Raw genomic sequence first — 21,373 nt, 5'->3', positions numbered from 1 at the left:
TTCTGACTTGTGGCTCTTCTCCTGGGTGTGTGGGGGTCACTCACCAGCCAGTAGCACCTGCTGTCTCATCCTAACCAACCCCCCCCCCCCCCCCCGATCCCCCCTTACTAAAGGGCCAGTGTGGCTGGCATTCGGGCTCCTGGGAGAAAGATGGTCAGGTAGGAACCTTTGGGGTTAGGGCGGGACTCCTTCTCCGCCTGTTGGCATTCCCAGGCCCCAGCAGAACCCAGTCCCAGGCCTGCCATCCAGCCACCACCCTGGCGCTCAGAAACCACCTGGCTGGGTTTGGGCTGGGCACACCAGGCCCTTTTTCTGGGTCAAGAAGCACTCTGGCCCGGGCCGCCCTGCAGCTCAGCTGACTTCCGAGGCTCCTGTGTTTTTGCTGGTGGCACCACATCCGTGTTCTCAGTCCTTGTCACAGACACGGAGACCTGCTCTGCCGAGGGGAGTCGCTGCCTCCTCACGTGCCCCCCTTTTCCTGGGGCCCTCGTTCCCTCTGCCCTGAACGTTGGCTGGGTTTCCTGCTTCCTGCTTTAACTCCCTCCTCCCTTCGGTGCACCCTGCCTGCTTTCCCGGAGCACAGGTCTGACTTTTCACTCCTTGGCTGCGAGTTCACAGCGGCCCCTTGTTGACCATGGAATCGCACACAGGGCCACCTGGCAGCTTCGCGTCCCCCACACCGCGAAGGGTGTCATAGCTTCCGCTGAGCCCCTGTCCTTGGCAGACCCAGCCCTGTCGCGCCCCTCTCTCCTGCACACTAGACAGGGAGCACCTTGGAGACAGATGTGGCTTATTCCTCCGGGGCCTTTCAGGGCATAGTTGGTAAGTGACCGTGTGTCGGGCTGGGGGCGAACAGACGAGGCTCCAAAGAGCTGGGGGTGGGACATCGTTCTCGTTCTCGCCTCGATCCCGTCTGCGTCTCCTCTGCCAGCAGTAACAACCTCTCCCGTGGCGAGCCAGCCCTGCCAGTCTAGGAAACCGCCGCACACGGGTTGTGCGTGGGTGAGACCCATCTAACCTGACGACCTGGATTCTGAACTGGCTCCGCCATTTACCGGCTGCGTGATTAGGAGAAAGTCACCTGATCTTCGCAAGCCTCTTTACAGACTTTCCCCGTCTGTAGAATGGGCACGATGAGAGGGCCGGCGTCAGTGGGTGGTGGTGCGAGGGTGACAGGAGGTGATCCGGCCCAGCGGTCACTTGCACCTGGCCTGTGGGTTGCTGTGTAAATACCACCGGGCACTGGCAGCTCCCAGTTGGCCTGCTCAGGGCTGCGGGGGGGGGGGGGGGGGGGGGGGGGGGGGGGGGAGGGGGGTGCCCGGGGCCAGATTGGCACTGTGAACTGAGGACTTCACTTGGACGGCTCACACACTGGGAGACACACAGGAAAAGCGAAATTTCCATCTTCTTTTGAAAACCTAAAGGCCTGTGTTGCTGGGCCTGTATCCCCACGTGGTGGCAATGAGCTGGCCCCGGTGGGGTTCCTCTCTTGGTCTGGGGGTGGTTTAGAGCCTGGCGTCTGTCTTTTTGTCCTCTTCTGCTCCTGATGGCTAAGCCAGCCTGCTCTTCTCGCCTTCCCAGAGGCCTGGCCCTGGACTTCTGGGCTTTAAGATTCACCTCAGATGCTTCCTCCTCTCTGGTTACCGTCATCGAATGTTTTCTCCTTCTCCGCTCTCCAGGCGCGTGTAATTTGGACTTTCATCCTGCCTCACTTTTTCGTTAACTTGTGAGCATTCTGATCGCTTAAAAGACTGTAGCCTTGAATTTGTATCTTCTGCGCCCCCAGTGTTGTCTGTGTAGCTGGCACGCGGTGTTGAGCAGAGTGCTGTGCCCACGTGTGCAGGGAGAGCAAGGGACACATCCTCACGGGTGGCTGCAGCTGTGCTCGGTCCCCGAGGAGGGACGGGCGGGAGGGCGGCCTTCTCCAGCCCGGCCGCCTCTCCACGAGCCCAGCCCAGGGCTGGCGTGAGGTTGGGCGGGGCCTTGGCGGGGTCCCAGCGTGAGGTTGGGCGGGGCCTTGGCGGGGTCCCGTATTCTTTCCGACTCCCAGGGCCTCGGGTCGGTTGGTTCCTGTGACTGCTCCCAGCCAACCTCACCTGAGGACTCCGCACACGTCCGCGTGGACCGCGGGGCGGGGGCGGTTGTAGCCGTCCTGTGGACAGCCTGTGGCTGCAGCCCAGCATGTGTGCGTGTGAGAGACCCCAGGAGACACGCCGCGGGTCCCGGCCCTCCGTAACCAGGGGAGCGACACCCGCTTTCAAGTGCGCGCTCCTTCGGTGGACCGTGCCGAGTGCCTTTCTGTGTGCCGCAGGCCGCAAATCACGGCAGCCTTCGGGCGGCTGGGATGGCCTTTGCCCGCAAATGGAAGGCTTGGTCCCGGCTCTCAAACCGCTCACGGGCGGCTGGGGGAAAGAGCTCGTGCAGAACGGGCGTGCCAAGGGAGCGTCAGAGTAGGGAAGCCCGCTGTCGGCTCCTGAGCGGTTCCCTGGGTGCTGGGCTGTCCGATCGATCATGAGCGGAGACTCGGAGGTGCAGGCTGGTCCGAGTTCTCCTGGGTGGACGGGAAGAGGGGGTGGCTTTCAGAGCCGATGCCTACGTAGGGAAGGGTGGTAGTCGGCTCTCAGTGGGCGTGCATCCCCTGACCTAACCCGTGGAGCCCTGGCCCGGCGGGTGCTGGTACCCATTTCCCGGGTGGGCAAACACAGGTCTTGGTCGGGATGCTGCAGCCGTGAGTGGCGGGCCTGTTGTCTGTTTCCAGAGTCATGACCGTCCGCCGGGTGACGTTGCCTCTCGCGTGTGGGTGAGGGCGGGGGGTGGGGGTGGGGGGGACAGCTGTCACCGGGCTCTGTAGCTGCTTGTCGCTATGTGGCGTGGCGGTGCCTTAGGTTAGGGCCCCAGGAGAGCCAGGCAGGAGCTGCAGTGGCTGTTAGGACCCAGTCTCAGAAGTCACCCTTGGTCATTTGCATAATATCCTGTTGGTGACACAGGCCCCTGCCCCGCGTGGGGCGGGGACAGCATGGGGATGTGAGTGCCGGAGGCGGGAGCCCCTGGCTGGCCACAGCCGGCCGTTCTCGTTTCTCAGGAGAAGGCGGGAACCCCGCATTTCGTTTGAAAACTGGGGGTTTCGTACGTTGGCAGCTAGTTCGGGCTCTTTGTGAACGTCGTGCAGACTGAACCAGACGTGCCTGTGTAGGCGATCCGGGCCTCGGGAGCGCAGGCTGCGAGCGGGGTGTGGGTAGAAGCCACAGGGCCCGTCCCGGCTGACGACTCGTCCCTCAGGACTTGGCTGGGTCGTCCACGTGGACGAGCTCCCCCCCAGAGGCACACGTCCCCCTGCTGTCCTCTGGGGCCCTCGTCACGTTAAGGTGCCGTCGAGACCACTCGTCCCTCACATCGGCAGGCGGGTGGCATCTTCCTCCCTCCGGGTGCTGCCAGAGCCTCGCTTTCCGACGGGCTCGCTTTCGGTGCAGGCCCCGGGGTCGGGCCTCCGTCCGTCTCTTGTGTCGGCCTGGGGGAGCTCTCGGAGCTGGGAGCCTCGGCCACTGGTGAGGGCTGGCATGACATCGAACAGAAAGGCCCAGGAGGAAACGGAACCGGGGGCCCCGCGGACTAGCCCAGCTTCCCCGCTGTGGGCAGGCGGGGGCTCCCTCCGCCAGAACCGCCCTGGGCCCGCGCTGCCCTCCTCCTGGCCTGCGAGCCCGGCGTCTCCTGCTCATGAACGCGTCCCTGTGCTGGCATGGCCCTGTCCCGACGTCCTAGCCCGTCCCACGCTGCCGGGTGGCCTGGCGCGTGTCCTGCTCCTGCGAGGTGACGGGCAGGGACGACGATGGCTGGTGCACCAGGTCCTTTCCCTCTGCCAAGCTGTGGTCTCTCAGTGCTTTGTGTGTTTTGACCCGTTCGGTCTTCGCAGTGACCGTGGCAAGTCACGGAGGACGACTTGTGGAGGAGACACTGAGGCCCAGAGAGGGTTGTTTACTTGTCTGAGCTCACATGGAAAGCGGCAGGACCTGGACCCGGATGGTCGAGCTCCGGAGCCTGTGTCTTGAAGCCAGGCTCTGCTGGTCCTCGGGGGTCATTGTTGTTATCCCCATTTTGCAAGTGAGAATGCCGAGGCTCAGAGAGGCGGCACAGCTTGCCCAGGGTCCCTGGGCAGTAAGTGGCAGGGCCGAGACTCGAACGCAGCCATCCAGCCCAGCCCGGAGCGCAGGGTTAACTCCCCACTGTCACGGGAGGATCCCTGCTCTTCTCCAGTCAATTTCCAGGTGACCTATAAGGACACTGAGTCCAGAGAGGCACAGTGGCCTACCTCTGGTCCCCAAGCCCGGTCTCCAGAGTCAGGGCCGGCCCCAGAGTTCCAGACACGCCATCCCTGGTGCTTTTCCCCCCACATGCCTGGTGGACCTGGTCTGTGGCCCCCGGCTTGAGTCGATGGGGCGGGACTGGAGGGCAGGCCTCCCGGGGCTTGGAGGCAGGGGGCGGGGAAGCCTCACTGCCACGACCCCGAACTGCTCTAAAGCCCCTGTTCCCTGCTTGCTGTGTGGCCTCTGTGCTGACTCTCCCCTCCTCGTCCGGGGGATCCTTCTCCGCTCCGCTGCAGAGGGGACGCTGTACCACTCACCCCCTGCTCTTCGCCTCGGCTCTAGGCTTCCCCCCGGCGTCCCCAGCCTGCCCTTGCTGCCAGGGCCGCCCCCGCCTCCCGCAGCCTGCCCTGCTCTCGGACACGTCTCTTCCTCCCGCTCCAGAGTCCCGCGGGCCCGAGGACAGTTCTGGACGCCTCCGTGGGAAGGGGCATTGCCGACGGGCAGGGATCATTGTGTCCCCCCCTCCGTGCCCCCCAGGACTGGGAGCAGTGAAGACCGTTGGGCCTTGATGGCACGGAGAGAATTCAGCCCGGCCGTTGCCTTACGCCCCGTTTGCCTCTTCCTGACCTGACACCTGCCGGGCACCTCCCTGCCGGTCTGTCCCAGGAGCGCCCGCATGGGAACATGTAGCTTGCTGGGAATACGTGGAGATTGAAAACGCCCAGTGAGGGCAAGGGACTTGCCCAGGGTCTCAGGATCAGAACCTGGTGTGACTGCTTCCGTTTGCGTAGAAAAGAGAGAGGGGGATGTATCCACTCACGTACGGAGTCTCTGTTAGGACGCACACGCTTTGCCTGTTCCAAAGTCTGAGTCACCTCCCCCCACCCCCAACACTGTTCCCCGCATGTGAGGTCATCACCGAGCTTCTGGATGCGTTTCTGGGACCTCAAATCTGTCAGATGGCGCTTTCCTCATTTCGTGTGATGTAGCAGCAGGCTTAACGTAGCTCCGACTACGTCCAAGGCCCCGTTCTGGCATCTCGTGCCTGTGTTCGTTTGAGTTCTCCCCACAGCCCCACGAAGAGGGGGTGCTGTGAACCGTCTCCACTTGACAGATGGGGAGACCGAGATACGGCGTGCTCAAGTAGCTTCCACAGGGTCGCACGGCTAGTACGTGGCCAAGGCGGGATCTGAAGTCAGGCCTTCTGGCTCCGGAGCCCGTGTTCTTAGGCACTGCCAGTCAGGGTATGAAGTCACTGCCTCATGCTTTTGTTCGTGTTAGGGGCCAGCGGTGGTAGGTTTGCTCTGGTAAAAGTTAGGATACGCCACCGCCCCCGGACCGTTTCCCATCAGATGCCTCTGACAGACCTGTGACTCCTTAGGCGTGGCCGTCTCCTTACTGAACTGCTAAGGCTTTCGAAGCGTTACTTGAGCTATGTGCCGTTTTTTTTCTTTTTAGAAAATTACGATGACTTGTACCACTGGTCGGTTGAATCCTATTCAGACTTCTGGGCCAAGTTCTGGAAATTCAGTGGGATCATCTTCTCCCGCATGTATGATGAGGTGAGTCGAGACTTTGCACACACATTGTCTTCTTACGGTTATGGGTCCAAAATGAAGTGTTTGTTTTGGGGGACACCGAGTCCTATCTTCTTTCCAAGCCTCACACCAATGGGGAGAAAATCATTGTTCTAGAGAGTTGGCAGAGAGTTGGGTTGAGCTCACAGATTCCACGGAGAGCATGCCTTCTAGGCTCCGTGATGCGTGGACCCCAGGCCCCGTCCTGGGAACGCGGGCGACCCTACGTGGCAGGACATCGTTTCATTTTTATTTTATTAAAAAATTTTTAATCGTGGTAAGACACACGCCACAAAATTTACCACCTTCGTCATTTTAGTGCCCAGTTCAGGGGTGCTATTAAATCCATTTACGCTGTCGTGTTTGAAACCGCCAGGAGGTTTCTCGTTTCTTAAGCCTGGAGTTTAGGGACCTTTACGACTCCTTATGCTGTCAGTCAGTGACTATCTGGGGAAAGGGGGTCTCCTGTTACTCAGAGTTTAATTTATTGGGTTTGATGGTGGGGTGAACCATCCTGAAAGATTCACCTGTCAGCACTTGGGGAGGAAAGTCGAGGTTCGAGCCCTTCGAGGAAGGAGGTGAGGGACCCGGGTCGGGGAAATTGTGGGAGGGGCAGGCGCATGCCATCGCCATCTCCTGGTTTTCCGTGTGTCTGGTCAGAGCCTGGGACATTTGGCAGCTGCCACATCTGTCTTATTCCCTTTTTGTCAGCGGCTCTCATAAAGTAGGTGCTTCATAAGTATTTGTTGAAAGAGTACGTTACTGGGGATGGTGCTTTCCCTTTGGCATTAATTTATTAAAAAAAAATTTTTTTTTAATGTTTATTTATTTTTGAGGGAGACAGAGTGCAAGCAGGGGAGGGGCAGAGAGAGAGGGAGACGCAGAATCCGAAGCAGGCTCCAGGCTCCGAGCCGTCAGCGCAGAGCCCGACGCGGGGCTCAAACTCACAAGCCGTGAGACCATGACCTGAGCCAAAGTCGGACGCTTAACCCGACTGTCCCTCTTTTTTTTCAAACTTTATTGAGGAATAATTAACAATGAAACTGTGTATATTTAAAGCATCCAGCGTGATGATTTGCTGTAGGGATACATTGTGGAAATTAACACGCCCACCATCTCGCCTGCTTTCTCTTTGTGGTGAGGACACTTAAGATTACCTCTCTTAGGGGCGCCTGGGTGGCTCAGTCAGTTGGACGGCCGACTTCGGCTCAGGTCATGATCTCGCGGTCCGTGAGTCTGAGCCCCGCGTCGGGCTCTGTGCTGACAGCTCAGAGCCTGGAGCCTGTTTCGGATTCTGTGTCTCCCTCTCTCTGACCCTCCCCCGTTCATGCTCTGCCTCTCTCTGTCTCAAAAATAAATAAACGTTAAAAAAAAAAAATTAAAAAAAAAAGATTACCTCTCTTGGCAACTTTGGTGTGTAACTTCTTCCCGATTACCTAGAGGGCGCTGATCTCTTTTCAGTTTCAAGCCTGTAGGCCAGTTCGGTGTTCAGTCTGCGAAACGATTTGATGATGCTTTGGGCCGGGTCAGCGGGCTTCCTGGGAAGCAGAGGGTCTTTTGTTTATTCCCGTGTGGATCTCATCGTGCGCGTTTGCCGTCATCTCCTGTAGGTTGTGGACACCTCCAAAGGGATCGCGGACGTCCCTGAGTGGTTCAGAGGCAGCCGGCTAAACTATGCGGAAAACCTCCTGCGCCATGGGGAGAACGACAAAGTCGCCCTCTATGCTGCGAGTGAGTCCTGACAGCGCCTTGGGTTTTCCTCCTTTATTTATTGACTTATTTTTTTCCAATGTGTGAAGTTGATCGTCAAATTGGTTTCCAGGATTTTCCTCCTTCAGTGTCCTCGGGGCCACCCACCCAGAGGGCCGCGTGGTCAGAGACGCTCCGAGACATTCACAGGCTGCAGCGCGTGTCTCCAGACAGTGTCTTGGCACCTTCTTTCCTCCTCCCTTTTTTATTGTGGCAAAAAAACGCATAACGTTAAGTGTACCGTCTTAACCGTTTTTTAAAAAAGATTCAGATTTATTTATTCGTTTTGAGGTAGAGGGCAGGGGAGGGGCAGAGAGAGAGCGAGAGAGAATCCTTCGGGTGTGATGGGATTTCCTTCTTCTTTACGGCTGCATAACATTTCCTTGTAGGGATGCCACACATTTTGTTTGTCCGTTGCTCTGCGAGTGGGCCCTTGGGGTGCTCCCACATCCTGGCTGTCGGGAGGAAGGCTACAATGAACATGGGTGTGCAAATAGCTCCCTGAGGTCCCGCTTTGGATTCTCTTGGATATACATCCAGAAGTGGATCATGTGGTGATTCGGTGTTTAATTTTCTTTTTTTTTTTTTTTTTAATTAAAAAACATTTTTTTAAATCTTTATTTATTTTTGAGAAAGAGTGAGAGAGACAGAGTATGAGCGGGGGAGGGGCAGAGAGAGAGGGAGACACAGAATCGGAAACAGGCTCCAGGCTCCGAGCCGTCAGCACAGAGCCCGACGCGGGGCTCGAACTCCCGGAGGCTCGAACTCCCGGACCGCGAGATCGTGACCTGAGCTGAAGTCGGACGCCCAACTGACTGAGCCACCCAGGTGCCCCACTAGGGGTTTTCTTAGTAAGGAGACACTGTGGTTAGTCTTCTAATTAATTGGGTTTTTGGTAAATCTGAATTTTGGTAAAAAGTGACATTGAATTATGTGCTATTGGTAGGGTTTGAGGTGTTTTACATAGCGAATTTTCCAGGTGACTACATTTGTCTCCTTTGAGTAATTAAGCTTTCTTTACCCATTTTATTTAGTTTTTAAAGTCTATTTACCTTGAGAGAAAGAGAGCGTACTCATGGGGGCGAGAGAGAGTCCCAAAGCCTAGTGCGGGGCTCGAACCCACCAGCCATCAGGGCCTGAGCTGAAATCAAGGGTCAAACGCTTAACCGACTGAGCCCCCGGACGCCCCTTATTTACCCATTTTCCACACGTGTGCTGCCGTGTCGTGAGGAAATAGGGCTTCAGCAGAGACTGAACGTCATTGGCCCTTTGGTGTTCGTGACTCACGGCTTCGGTTTCGAGACGGGACCAAAACCCGCTGCTCTCGAGCTGTCCGTGTGTGGGGGACGCTCGGCCCATGCCTCGGGGGTGGGGGGGGCCCGGAGAGCTGCACCCTCTGCCACCACCTGCCCCAGCCTCGTGTCCTGCTGCCTGCTCTCAGTCCCTGCAGATGCCAGTGCCCTGGCCTGTAGCAGTGTTCCTCGTTTGTAGTCAGCGGTGGTGCCCAAAGTCAGACAACCGTGCTCTGTCCGCTGTTTCAGTGCCCGAAGTAGGGGTGGGTGAGGTCTAGTGGCTGTGCGACCTTGGGCCAGCCTCTCAACGTGCCTGGGTCTGTTTCTGCCTCTGTCACGTGGAGAGGCTGATAGTACCGCCTTCAGGAATATCGTAGGGTTGAAGCGAGCGAACACGGATGCGTAGGCATACGGCAGACCTTGCCACGGGAAGCGTGAGTGGCTCTCAGTTGAGGTTGTACCTCTGAAATCCCCCCCTGCGTGGCTTTTAAAATCCTGGCTGTCCAGGGGCACCTGGGTGGTTTAGTCGGTTAAGCGTCCGACTTCGGCTTTGACTCACGGTCTGTGGGTTCGAGCCCCGCGTCGGGCTCTGTGCTGACAGCTGGGAGCTCGGAGCCTGCTTCGGAGTCTGCATCTCTCTCTCTCTCTCTCTCTCTCTCTGCCCCTCCCCCGCTTGCACTCCTGTCTCTCAAAAATTAAATAAATGAAAAAATAAAAAAAAAAAAGTAGAATCCTGGCTGTTCTGTTCCTCCTGTGGCTTCTTAAGCACATCTTCCAGGGACGGTACGGTACCCAGGCTTCCATGTGGTTTTAAAGCCCACGGTCGCTTCTGATGCACATTGTCGGATAAGAACCACAGAGCCTTGTCTTTATGTCGTCTTCGGGCTGTGCCTTTTACTCTGCTCCCCGCTCAGCCCGGATGCACTCTGGGCCGAGTGCATAGTGGCCTCGGGGAAGCTCCACCAGGCCTGGCATCTCTCCCTTCGTCTTTCAGGAGCTGTTTGCGTGTCCATCCGTTCATTCTCTCGCTTGTTCTCACCTCGGTCTCAAATGTCTCCTCAGCGCAAGGTGCTGCGGACGTGGTGTTGAACAGGATGGACAGGGTCCCCTGCTCTCGAGGGGCTGACTTTCCGGTGAGGCACACAAGGAATAAAAGACATAGGCGATCCCTGCCTGAGGATGGTTCAGCTTGATACTGTCCGACTTCGCGATGGGGTGGAAGCAGTGTACCTTCAGCAGGAATCGTATGTGGAATATTGCCTTCGCTGTGTCCCGGGCCAGCCATCTGTGTCCCCGTCCTCTCTCGTGATGCTGGGCAGTGGCCGCAGCTCCCGGACCGCCGCCTGCACCCAGGTGGCCGTCCCGTTTGTCACTTGCGGTACAGGATTCAATTACACGCGACCGTCGACACCTCGTTATAAAACAGGCTTTGCTTTGTGGTGGGTGACTGTGCCCACCCAGAGGCTCCCGTCCGTGTTCGGAGCACGTCTAAGGCGGGCCGGGCCAGGCTGTGGTGTTCCCTAGGGTAGGCGTGTTGGACGCAGGCGGGCTCTGACAGAAAGCGGCCCGCCGAGTCCTCGCTTTGTACAAGGAATGAGGGAGGGCGTTTGCCTGGGCCCCTTACCCTCGAGGGGAAACAGGATGTCGGTAGTGAGCCACTCGTGCGATGCGTCACTGCAGAACGCCACAGGGTTGCTGGAGGCGCTCGGTGCAGAGGGCAGTGGAGGCTGGGGGAGAGGTCCTTCCTCAGGCGGGACACGAGCCACGCAAGCCGTCCCCGCCCTCACCCTCACGCCGCACGCGTTGTGGCCTTGAGCTGTGCACGGCGTTGTCAGCCACCAGCCCTGTCTGAGTCCGTCCGCCCTGTCACCCCGAAGGAACCCCCGACCCAGCCCCTGGCACCCTTCGCTCTCTCCGGTCTCCACGGGTTTGCCCGTCTGGACGCTTCGCGGAGGCGGGGGTCACGCACGGCGTGGCCTTTCGGGTCTGGCCTCTCCCTCGGCCTCGAGGTTTCAAAGCCCATCCTCGCCGCGGCTGGCGTCAGCGACCCTTTCTCTGTCCCAGGAACGTTCCACAGAGCGGAGACTTCGCGTCCTGTGTGTCTTAAGAGACCCTTCGAGGGCCGTCCTGCCCTGGGTGCCGGGGTCCCTTTGTAAACACCGCTCAGCGCCTCTTACGAGCCTGAAGCCTGAGGAGTGGGAACCCTGGGTCTCTCCCTCATCTTCTTTTCCTGCTCTTGTTGGTTGTGTCTGTACTTTGACCCAAGGTCTCGGGCACTGCGCGAGGTCCTGGTTTCCCCCTCTGGAGAGCGGGAAAGGTCAGATGTGAATCTTTTGGAAAAACAGAACCGAAGACCAGTAAAGGTGGTGAAACACGCCAGTCTTCTGGATGGCTGGGTTTGGACTGAACTGGCCGTGCACGTTCGTTCGCTCTCTCTTCCCAGCACCCCCCCCCCCCCCCCCCCGCGCCCCGCTCCTCTCGTGTGCACTGGCTGAGCCCAGCCCCTTTTTTCTTAAGCCTGGCTCCGTGTTGAGGTGGGTTAGGGGGGCATGGTTGTAATTTTGGGTGTGCTGTGTCCGTTTCACCCTCTCCCTCCACACCCCCTCTCCTTCCCACCCCCACCCCCCTCTCCTGCCCACCCCTTCCCTTTAAATATGTGAACGTCTTCCATTAAGGAGCTCCCTCTTGTATTTGTGGGGCAAACAAATGCCCTCAAGCCAGGGATCATATTTAGTTTATAAATAGGGTACCTTTGTTTTGTTTAAGTTTATTTATTTATCTTGAGGGAGAGAGACAGAGAGAGAGTGCATTCGTGGGAGGGAGGGGCAAAGAGAGGGAGAGAATCCCAGGCAGGCTCTTGGAGCCCAACGTGGGGCTCAATCTCCTGATCCGTGAGCTCATGACCCGAGCTGAAACCAAGAATCGGACGCTTAACGGACGGAGCCACGCCGGCCCCCCAGTGGGGTACTTTCCTAAGCAGGGTCCTAGATCGGCTGGTTACTGGCTTGGGGATTTCAAGACAACTGTGTTTCGTTTTCTGCGTGTTCTCCTGATTTGTTCCTACTCTGCCGGCTGCATGCGGCTGCTTCGTGCGGGGTGGAGTTCTGCTCCGGCGTTCTCCGCCGAGTCGGTCCCTTCCAGGGACGGTCCCTGCCGAGGCCAGGAGGTGCCACCAAAGGCAGGCGTGCGCCGGGCCCTTGGCGCTCCAGCGAGCAGAGTGCAACCGCGTGCATCCGTGCCGCCCACGTTGGAGTTCCGAGAACAGCTGCGTGTGCAGCACGCTGTGTCTCCAAACAGTGGGTTTCAGGTTGCTGAGTATTTTTACAGGGTCGGAAATGATCTGGGAGGGGGGAGGGGAGCAGGGGGAGGGACTTCGAAGGCCGCCTGGAGAGGGGGGAGAAGAACCAGGGGTGGGCGTAGGTAACTTTGAGGAGATGGGAGAAGCCAGGTCGACACCAAACAAATCAGGACATTTCTTCACTTTGGAAGGGAGGTGCCCCGTGCGGCAGAATCGAACAGCAGTTGGCAGTCAGGAGTAACGTGTCTGCGTCAAAGATAACGGCCGGGATTCACCTCTTCCACGTGGAAAGTACAGCCAGATAGTTTTCCCACAGCCACGCAACATCGAGTGTCGGCCGTGTTCATTTCCTGTCGCCGTGGAGCAAATTTCCCGAAAACCGCGGCCGCAGATAGCGAACAGAGCATCTCACGGCTTCTGTGGTTGCACGTTCAGAAGTGGCTTCGCTGGGGGGTTCTGGCTTGGGAGCCTCTCACGAAGTTGCGGCAAGGACGTTGGTGGGGCTGCGTCATCCGAAGGACTGACCGAGGCGGGTGGGTCCGGGTCCAAGATGGCGCACTGCCGTGGCTGCCGGCGGGAGGCCTCAGTTTCCCCCTGTGTGGGCCTCTCGGGGGCTGCTTGAGTGTCCTCACAACACAGCAGCTGGATTCCCCCAGAGGGAGCAGGGTGGGATGGGAGCCGCCGTGTCTTCTGTGACCAAGGCTCACAGGTCCCCGTTGTCTCCAGTGTCCTGTCGCTCACCCGGCTCGGGGCCCCTTCGGTGTGGGGGGACCCGCATGAGAGCACCAGCACGGGGGGCGGGGGTTACTGGGGGCCGCTGTGGAGGCCGGCGAGCACACTGTCTTCGCCTGTCGTCGCCGTCTGTTAGGTGGAAATTCGTATCTCACCCTTGTCATGGACCTGTCTTCCACAGTGAGCTTGATCATTTTTCTGTCCTTGGCTGACGGCCACACGCATGTCCCGGGAAGTTGAGTAAACCTGTGTCCATGCGACATTTTTTTTTTAAACATGATTTAAAAAAACATTTTTTTTTTTTTTATTTTTAAAAGCAAATTTATTTAGTTTGAGAGAAAACTTTTTTTTTTTTAATGTTTATTTTTGAGAGAGAGCGAGTGCGTGAGCAGGGGAGGGGCAGAGAGAGAGGGAGGCACAGAATCCGAAGCAGGCTCCAGGCTCTGAGCTGTCAGCACAGAGCCCGATGCGGGGCTCGAACCCACAGACCGCGAGATCGTGACCTGAGCCGAAGTTGAACACTAACCGACTGAGCCCCCCAAGTACCCTGATGTGACACATTTCTAACCTATGTTTAGACGAGTCTACGACTCGGAACTTTTCTGTTAGGCTCGTCTCCACTGTGTGTCCCTGTTCTCTTCCCAGGGGAAGGCAAAGAGGAAATTGTGAAGGTGACTTTTGAAGAGTTGAGGCAGCAGGTGGCTTTGTTTGCAGCAGCAATGAGGAAAATGGGTGTGAAACAAGGAGACCGGGTCGTTGGTAAGTGTTGCGGGCTCTTGTGGTTTGGGGGAGAGACGAGGTGGAGTGACCAGCTTGGAAGGTTGAGGCGACTTTTGGACAATGGCAGATTGCGAGCAACCCTGTAGGACCTCAGCGATGCACGTTTGGTGGAGGACAGATGACCAAGGAAGGTCACCCCCGAGAGGGCAGGGATAGCCTGTGCAAAGGCCCGGAGGTTCATGGGGCAGGGCACCTGCAGGGGTGACGGGCACGGTGGGCTGGGCGTGCACCACAGGTGGTAGGGCAGGCAGGGGCCCTCCTTCCAGAAGGAACCAGGGTTGGTGTCTCCAGAGGGCAAAGGGAGGCCTGGCTCCCTCTCCCTCGCCGGCCCTCTCCCCACTTCCTGCCTTCCTTTGTTTTCTCTGCATCTGGCAGTGAGTCTTGATTTCCCACCGAGCACATTCAGGTGTCTTCTTACACAGTTTTCCTTTCACCTTGACTCCTGGGGAAGGTTTCCGGGCCTGTATGTGGACCTGTTCTCCGCCCCAAGGACCTTTAGTTAATTTAGGTGTGGGTGGGCGTGCTCCCAGGGCGAGCAGGGGGAGATAAGAGGACTTATCCTCATGCAGGCGGGGTGGCCGGGGTGCTGGTCTGCCTCCCCACCCCCATGGCCGTGGGACAGGGCCACAGGGCAGGTGGCAGTGGGAGAAGCCGCCTCTCCTGGGGGAACTCACCCACCGCAAGTGGGCATTCAGCGTGTTTGCTAAGAGGGCGGCCTTATCATTGTAAACCGAGTAAGGGCTGTACCCCGTGTCTCCTCCCATGGCAGCTGGGCACGGAGGCCCTGCTGGCATGTCAGTTGACTGGGAAGGAAGCAGACGGGGGTCACCGCAGCCATCGCCCCCTGTCTCGGCCCTGGATGGGCTGTACTGACCTCCGGGGTTCGCACGCTTCAGCGAGGTGCCTGCTGTCCCACGGGAAACCGTCGGCCCTCCCTGCATGCAGCCTGCTTTACGTCCCTCTGTGGTCCTCATCGCCCATCTGAAATCTTGGGATCGTCTGTGCGTGCGCGTGTGTCCGTCTGTCTGTCCTCCCGCTGGAGGACGGGGGCTGTGTCCTCTGTGCACGGCCGCGTCTCTGTCCGCAGGGCGGCCGGGGGCGCAGTGGGTGTGTGACGGGCTCTTGTGGGTGAGTGCGTGTGAGCGTGGGGCCCGGTCGTAGCAGGCACGTGTGCTTGACGCCTCCATGTCTGTGGTTCTTCCTCCGGTGTAAGCCACCCTTCCGAGGTCTAGAAAAGGAATTCAGAAGGTTCTTATTGCCTCTGGTTTTTTTCTTCCCTCTAAGTGTTCTCTTTCCTCCCATTTTCGTTAAAACAAGCCTCTTTTTGAAGCAAACAGTGTCCGAGAGAAGAAGTGGAGACCAGGGTGTGTTGGGGAAGACGGTCGAGACCCCCTCCAGGCCGTGCTTTCACGGGCGATGTCCCGACTGTGCAAACTCATGCGGGTGCCTGGTGACCCACGTCCTGAGGGTCTCAGCCTGGACACTAACTTGACCCGACCACAGTTCCAGGACTGGGGGCTGTGGTTCCCGGAAGAGGGCACCAGGGAATGACTCCCAAGGGGGGGAGGACGCGGGAAGATGCTTGAGGGGCTTCAGACGCCCGTCGGGGCTGCTCTTGTGGGTTTCTCTTGTCGTGACAGCAAGCCTGGGTGTGCGGCCCCCCGGGCGTGGGTCCTGCCCTGCCCCGGGGACATTGCAGTTTACACGGTAAACTCAGGAGACCGCAGGCCTGCCTTTGCCAGATGCTGGGCGCATCCCCGGCTGAGCCTCGCCCTTTGGGGGTGCTCCTGGCTGGCTGCCAGGGAGGTACAGCGAACTTGAAGAAGCGGAGAGTGGAGCGCCTTGGGGGAGGAAGCAGGGAGAGAGCTGTACAGGCTCAGAGCCCCGAGTGCCGGACTGCGGGGCTTCTGTGGTCGCCCGGGGGCCGTGCAGGGGCGGCATTGGGCCACGGCCCCTGCTCCCCAGTGCCTTAGGTGTCTGCTCCTTTCCTTTGGGACATTTGGGACCATCTGTCTAATTGACTGGCATCCCTGTGGCCACAAAGTTGCTCTGCCTCTGTTGTCATTGCAGCCCAGCCTCTTGCCTCTGCTGTGTTCCTTCCAGGCTTTTCTGGGTCTCTTGACTCCTGCTCGATTCCCTTATTGCCTCTCCTTCCCCCTTCCGTCCATCCACCTGTCTGTCTATTTATCCGTCCATCCACTAGCCAGCGCACCCATATCTCAGGGCCTTGATATGCAGGGCATGGTAAAAGGCGTTTGGTAAAGGAAAGGACAAGACAGGCAAAGTCCCTGCCCTCCTGTGGGAACCAGCTGTGAAATTGACAGTTATATTATCAGATGCAGGTGATTATTATGGTAAATTTGGTGACGGAAAAATAGAGTGTGCTTTGTGGGGACCGGCCAGGGAATCTGAGTTTATCGGGGGGCCTCGGAGAAGGCATCTCTGAGAAAGTCTCATTTACATTAAGAGTTAAATAATGAATTTGCAGAGTCAGGAAGGCTGCTGTGTGTGAGAGTACTGAGGCAGAACGGACATCCTGTGCAAAGGCCCCGGGGCAGGAGGAGTTTAGAACAACTGGTGTGTGTGGAAGAGTGTTCAGGCAGAACAGAGACCCTGTGCAAAGGTCCTGGGGCAGGAGGAGCTTAGAACAACTGGAAAACTGGACAAGGAGGCAGAGCGGAGGAAGAGGAGGCCAGGGCCGGATCATGCAGGGCTGTGGGGATCATTCTGGTTAGTATGGGTTGGAGAGGGTGACCGTAAGGAGTGAACAGGCTGGGGGTAAGCGGTGGGGCCGTCTGAATGGGGATGTCAAGGCAGCTGGGATGGGGTGGGGCTGGCCATGCTCCTTGGGCTGGTCAAAGCCAGCTGCTCTCCCCACTGTTTGCCTGGCTCTCAGAGGTCCCTCTTGGTAGTCCACTGCATCCCACGTACCCTGAACCCAAGGCTTTCTCCCTGTGCCCGACGACAGGTTATTTACCCAATGGCGTGCATGCCGTGGAGGCCATGCTGGCTGCAGCAAGCATCGGTGCCATCTGGAGCTCCACGTCCCCAGACTTCGGTGTGAACGTGAGTTGGGGTCCCCAGTGAGGGGCGCCCGTGTGGCCCTGAGTGCCCTGGGGGTGCAGCCACTGGCCACAGAAACATTCCTGTGTGATTTCCCAAGGGGAGGGCTCTGCCCACCCGGCGTCTCGGGCAGGGGCGTGGGCAGCTGTGGCCCAGGACTGGCAGGCTGGGAAGGAGACGATGTCACGACGGCCTCCTGTCTCACCGGCCGGTGACACCGGAACGATGGGAGAGAAGGATCCAGAGTGAGCTGAGCCTCGGTTTTAAATCTACACGCCAACGAACCCTCCTCTTTTCTGGCGTTGCTAACGTCCCGTCCTCGTGTGGCAGATGGCGCTGGGGGATCTCACGGGAGGTGTCTGTCACCTCTGCACTCGTGACCGCAGGAGACTTTCTGATGTTTTTGTTCTGCAGACCGTCATCTGGGTTTGCTCACAGAGGCTCCCCCGAGGTCTCCTTGCGCTGGGGTCTTTCCCTGCCGTTCCTGATCTCTTACTTTGGATCTGTGCTCTGCGCGGGAAGAGGGTGGGCCTCTTTATCTCTGCGGAGCCGAGGGGACCAAGGACCCAGGGTGCAGCCAGCCGCCAGAGGGACCCAGGCAGGGGCAGGAGGCGCGTGCTCAGCCCCGCTGTGGAGAAGGAAGTGGCGGCAGCACAGGACGTCCCCGGGGCCTCCGCTCGCCGGCCCGGGGCCTTTCCTGCTTGCAGAGCCTTGGCGATGTGGGTCCCTTGGGAGCCGTGAGGACAGACCCCAGTTAGGGGACACGGTGGGCGTCCGGGACCCCGGCCGCTCTCCATGGCATCAGGTGCTTCGCTCCTGGCCCGGCCCCTGTTCCCGGCACCGGCCAGCACAGCTCAGCGGCTGAGGCTGTCCCGACCTTGCCGACCCTGCACCCCTGTGCGAAACAGGGACGGGGGGAAGAGAGGGCCGTGAGACGAGCATAGGAGGCTGGGCCCGCGAGGCCAGGTTGGCGCACCTCGGCTCCGGCTTCAGCCGCTGGTGACGTTCGAGCTCGGCGCCCTGTGGTCGGGCTGGTCTCGGCCGCAGGGCTGGTTTTCGGGTACGAGCTTGGAACTCGCGTCTACCTTGAGACTTGCTGTTCTGGTAAAGGTGGTCCAAGTAGGTCTCCTCTGCCCCGTGCCGTGCGGAGGCGCGGGGGCAGTGAAGTGGCCGGCTGGGGCTGCGGTGAGGACCGGGCTCTGCCGAGTTCGGGAAGCAGGTGGACGCCTGGACCTCCCGGCTTGGCGGTCGTTTTCCTCCTGGGGCTGTCCTGTGCCTGTGCCCGGTCGCCCCACGGGGACCGCAGAATGGATGCTCGCGTGGGGTTGGGGGCCACGCTCGACTCACCGCCCCCCAGAGTCACCGCGTGTCAGCCTTTAAAAGTGACGTGGGTGTTTTGAGCCGGTCACGAAGGTGTTGGGAGAGCTGGGCGTGGCACAGGGCAGTGGTCGTGGCCTTCTGGGGCTGGAAGGAAGCCCCTGCCCAGAGACCTCATGGAGAGCAGAGCCCCTGATGGCACCGGGCGGCGCATCGTGCCTCCGGGTACAGGGTGGGAGGCTGGGACGCAGGCCAGTGTCCAGCCGCCTCCCACTCTGCTGTTGCCACGTCCCGTGCCACGTGTCCCCAGCAGATGGCTCTCCAGCCTGCGCTGCTGACCCTGCTGCACACTAGATGGCAGCGTGGCTCTGCCTTCTCCGGGCTTCGGCTCGCGGCTTCTGGGAGTTCTCTCTGGCTTTGTGGCCTGAGTCTCGGGGGAGAGCCCTCCGGGGGGTCGGAAAGCGACAGGGCCAACGGCTTCCCCTGGGGCCTCTGGGTCTGCCGTGGCCGGGCCCAGACCTCTGATTCAGAAACACTGTGGTCTTCGCTGTCTGTTGGCCGTCACCGTGGCCGGGAGCTCTGTGACATGTGAGGCCCGGGTCCCTGGTGGGCTGGGTCCTTCCATCCTGAGTGTTGGCGCCTTGCGCAGGGGAGAGCAGGGGAGGTGCAGGGTGTCACGGAGATGTCTCTGCTGCCTTCAGGGGCGCCCCCAGCCCGACTCCGGCAGCCCCTCCCCGATCCAAGGCCCTCCCGCAGGCCTTCCGTTCCCTGAGCGTCTCCCGAGGTGCCCTCTGCCTGGGGACAGCCTCTCCCCTCCCGCCTCGCTGTGGAACCTGCTCCAGTGGCCGCCCCCGAGGGGACCCCCTCCCGCTCCGTGGCTCCAGCCCACGCTGCCTCTTCCTGGTCCTGCTTCAGTCGGCCTGGGACCCGGCCCTGTTCTCTGCTGCTGCCCTTTGGTTTCCTTGTCGCTCAGGCTAGTCTCTCCCAGAGGCTGCGTGTGGTTAAGAGCACCGGCCTGCACCCCTGGCTCTGCCATTGGCCGCGTGTTACTGTGGCCCAGTTGCTCAGCCTGCTCACGCTTCTGCAAGGACGTGGGCGAACAGTACTGCCTTGCTCCCGGGGCTGCGCAGGCCAGATGCGCGCATGCCTGGAGCAAGCCGGAGCGGTGCCTGGCACGGTGAGCGCTCAGTGCGTGTTGGGATTTTTAGTGGCAAAGCTTTTCTTCCCACATAAAGCGGCAACTCTCAGCCCCGCTTAGAATCCTGAGCTTTGAGGGGCGCCTGGGTGGCTCAGTCGGTTGAGCGTCCGACCTCGGCTCGGGTCATGATCTCACGGTTCACCGGTTCGAGCCCCGCGTCGGGCTCTGTGCCGAGAGCTCAGGGCCTGGAGCTGCTTCGGATTCTGTGTCTCCCTCTCTCTCTGCCCCTCCCCTACTTGTGCTCTGTCTCTCTCTCAAAAAAATAAACACTAAAAAAAATTTAAAAAAAGAATCCTGAGGTTTAAGAATACTCTGTATTTTGCTGTATCAAGTTTCTACATCACCACTATGCCTGTCATCAGCCCAACCGTTTTCCTGGTGATTCTCCCGAATTCTCTGCATCACTCTTGCCGCTGCCTGTGCTGACGAACCTCCTGTCCTTGTGCCTTTCGCTTCTGGTTCCCGCCGCCCAGCGGCGTCAGAGACTGGGACGTTCTTGGGAAATCCTGGCGTCACTGCTTGTGCCCTGGGAGTGACCCGGGTGCCGAGGGTGGGGCTCTGGCCCTGGACGGAAGCGCCCTTCCGGGCGGTGCCTCCCCAGGTGCCGTGCTTGTGGATGAAGAGGGCTCCACCGAGGTCTGGACCCGGGAGCGCTTCCCTGTCGCCCCTGGGCTCATACTCCGGTTGTAGTGAGCGTGTCTGTCCACGTCAGTGTCCCAAACGAGTCGTTACCCACACGGAGGCGTGCTGCTTTCAGAGAAAGAGGTGTGCTTGCCAGGACCCGACTCCGTGCGTGGTGGGCCTGCCTTGGAAATGGGGCTTATTTGCGAGGATACACGTTTGTAGGGGCGTGCGTTCGGTTGGCAGAAAGTGCCTTTTGGAGGATTCGCGTACCTCGTAACTGAAGATCAGGAGGGACCAAGATACAGACACGCCGGCGAAGCTCCGTTCGTGTGCGCCAGGTGCCGGAGGGGCTGTATTCAGGGCTCTTTCCGCAAAGTGGGGCATCTCCCTGGGGGTGCAGATACTCCCCCCGTAGGCTCCCCATCTCATACACTTGTGCTTTGCTGTCTGGGCGCGTCTGTGAGTCTACGTTGACCCTTTCCTCAAAGTGACGTTCATTTCTCAGGGGCAGGTCGTGGCTTCTCGGTTTTCTGTATGGGCCACGGGTTGGCGGGGTCGCGGGAACGCGCCTAGTGCCGTTCCTTTCCCTCGAGGCGGTCGCGTTGGTCGCGTAAGGCTTTTGCCTTTGGCGTGACTGATGGCGACGACCTTCCCTTCCCCTTCCAGGGCGTCCTGGACCGCTTCTCTCAAATCCAGCCCAGGCTCATCTTCTCCGTGGAGGCGGTCAGGTACAACGGCAAGGAGTTCAGCCACATGGAGAAGCTGCAGCAGGTGGTCAAAGGTGCGTGGCTCGCCCGAGTGGGGGCCGGCAGGGCTGGGGCGGGGTGCAGAGAGCGCCTGAACCGCGCGCGGCAAAACCCCGGAAGCCCCCATCTCTTGGTTGTGTTACGCTTGGTGGGAACCACATCCACCGCGTGTGTCGTTCAGCGAGCCTGCGCCTCCTCCAGGACTCCCCGACTTGGAAAGGGTGGTGCTGATTCCATACCTTGCCTCAAGAGAGAAGATAGACATCTCCAAGATTCCAAATAGGTAAGCCAGCGGATCGCTGCGTCCGTGTGGAGCCTCCCGGGAGTCCCCCTGGGAAGTCGATTCTGTGACTCGATTTTAGAAGTGCGGGTTTCAGTTAAAAATCACTTCTTGTAGGGGCATCTGGGGGGCTCAGCCAGTTAGGCGTCCACGTCTTGGTTTCCACTCAGGTCCTGATCTCACCGTTCACGGGTTCGAGCCCCGCATCGGACTCTGTGCTGACAGCTCGGGGCCTGTTTGAGATTCTTTCGCTCTCTCTCTCTCTCTCTCTCTCTCTCTCTCAAAATAAATCAACTTCAAAATTAAAAATAAAAATCACTCTTGTAGAGGGGCACCTGAGGCCCCAGAGTGAATTCCCCAAGCCACAGAGCCACGTAGTATCAGAACAGCCCCAGGAATACTTTCTCTCTGCCGTC

The 21,373-nt window shown here is 59.3% G+C and overlaps 1 protein-coding gene across 4 annotated transcripts in view; it reads left to right on the top strand.

Moving 5' to 3' along the window:
• AACS (acetoacetyl-CoA synthetase) overlaps positions 1-21,373 on the top strand; it is a 52,255-nt gene that overhangs the window by 697 nt on the left and 30,185 nt on the right. For all 4 annotated transcript variants that reach the window (XM_023241279.2, XM_023241280.2, XM_045041152.1 and 1 more), the window contains exons 2-7: positions 5,760-5,863; positions 7,489-7,609; positions 13,595-13,708; positions 16,698-16,795; positions 20,598-20,712; positions 20,879-20,960. In XM_023241279.2, the coding sequence (XP_023097047.1) occupies positions 5,760-5,863; positions 7,489-7,609; positions 13,595-13,708; positions 16,698-16,795; positions 20,598-20,712; positions 20,879-20,960 (634 nt within the window). The remainder of the gene's footprint in view (positions 1-5,759; positions 5,864-7,488; positions 7,610-13,594; positions 13,709-16,697; positions 16,796-20,597; positions 20,713-20,878; positions 20,961-21,373) is intronic.

This window comes from Felis catus, chromosome D3 (assembly GCF_018350175.1).
Source record: "Felis catus isolate Fca126 chromosome D3, F.catus_Fca126_mat1.0, whole genome shotgun sequence".
Classification (NCBI taxonomy): Eukaryota; Metazoa; Chordata; class Mammalia; order Carnivora; family Felidae; genus Felis; species Felis catus.
This window is presented reverse-complemented; position numbering and strand designations above follow the sequence as displayed.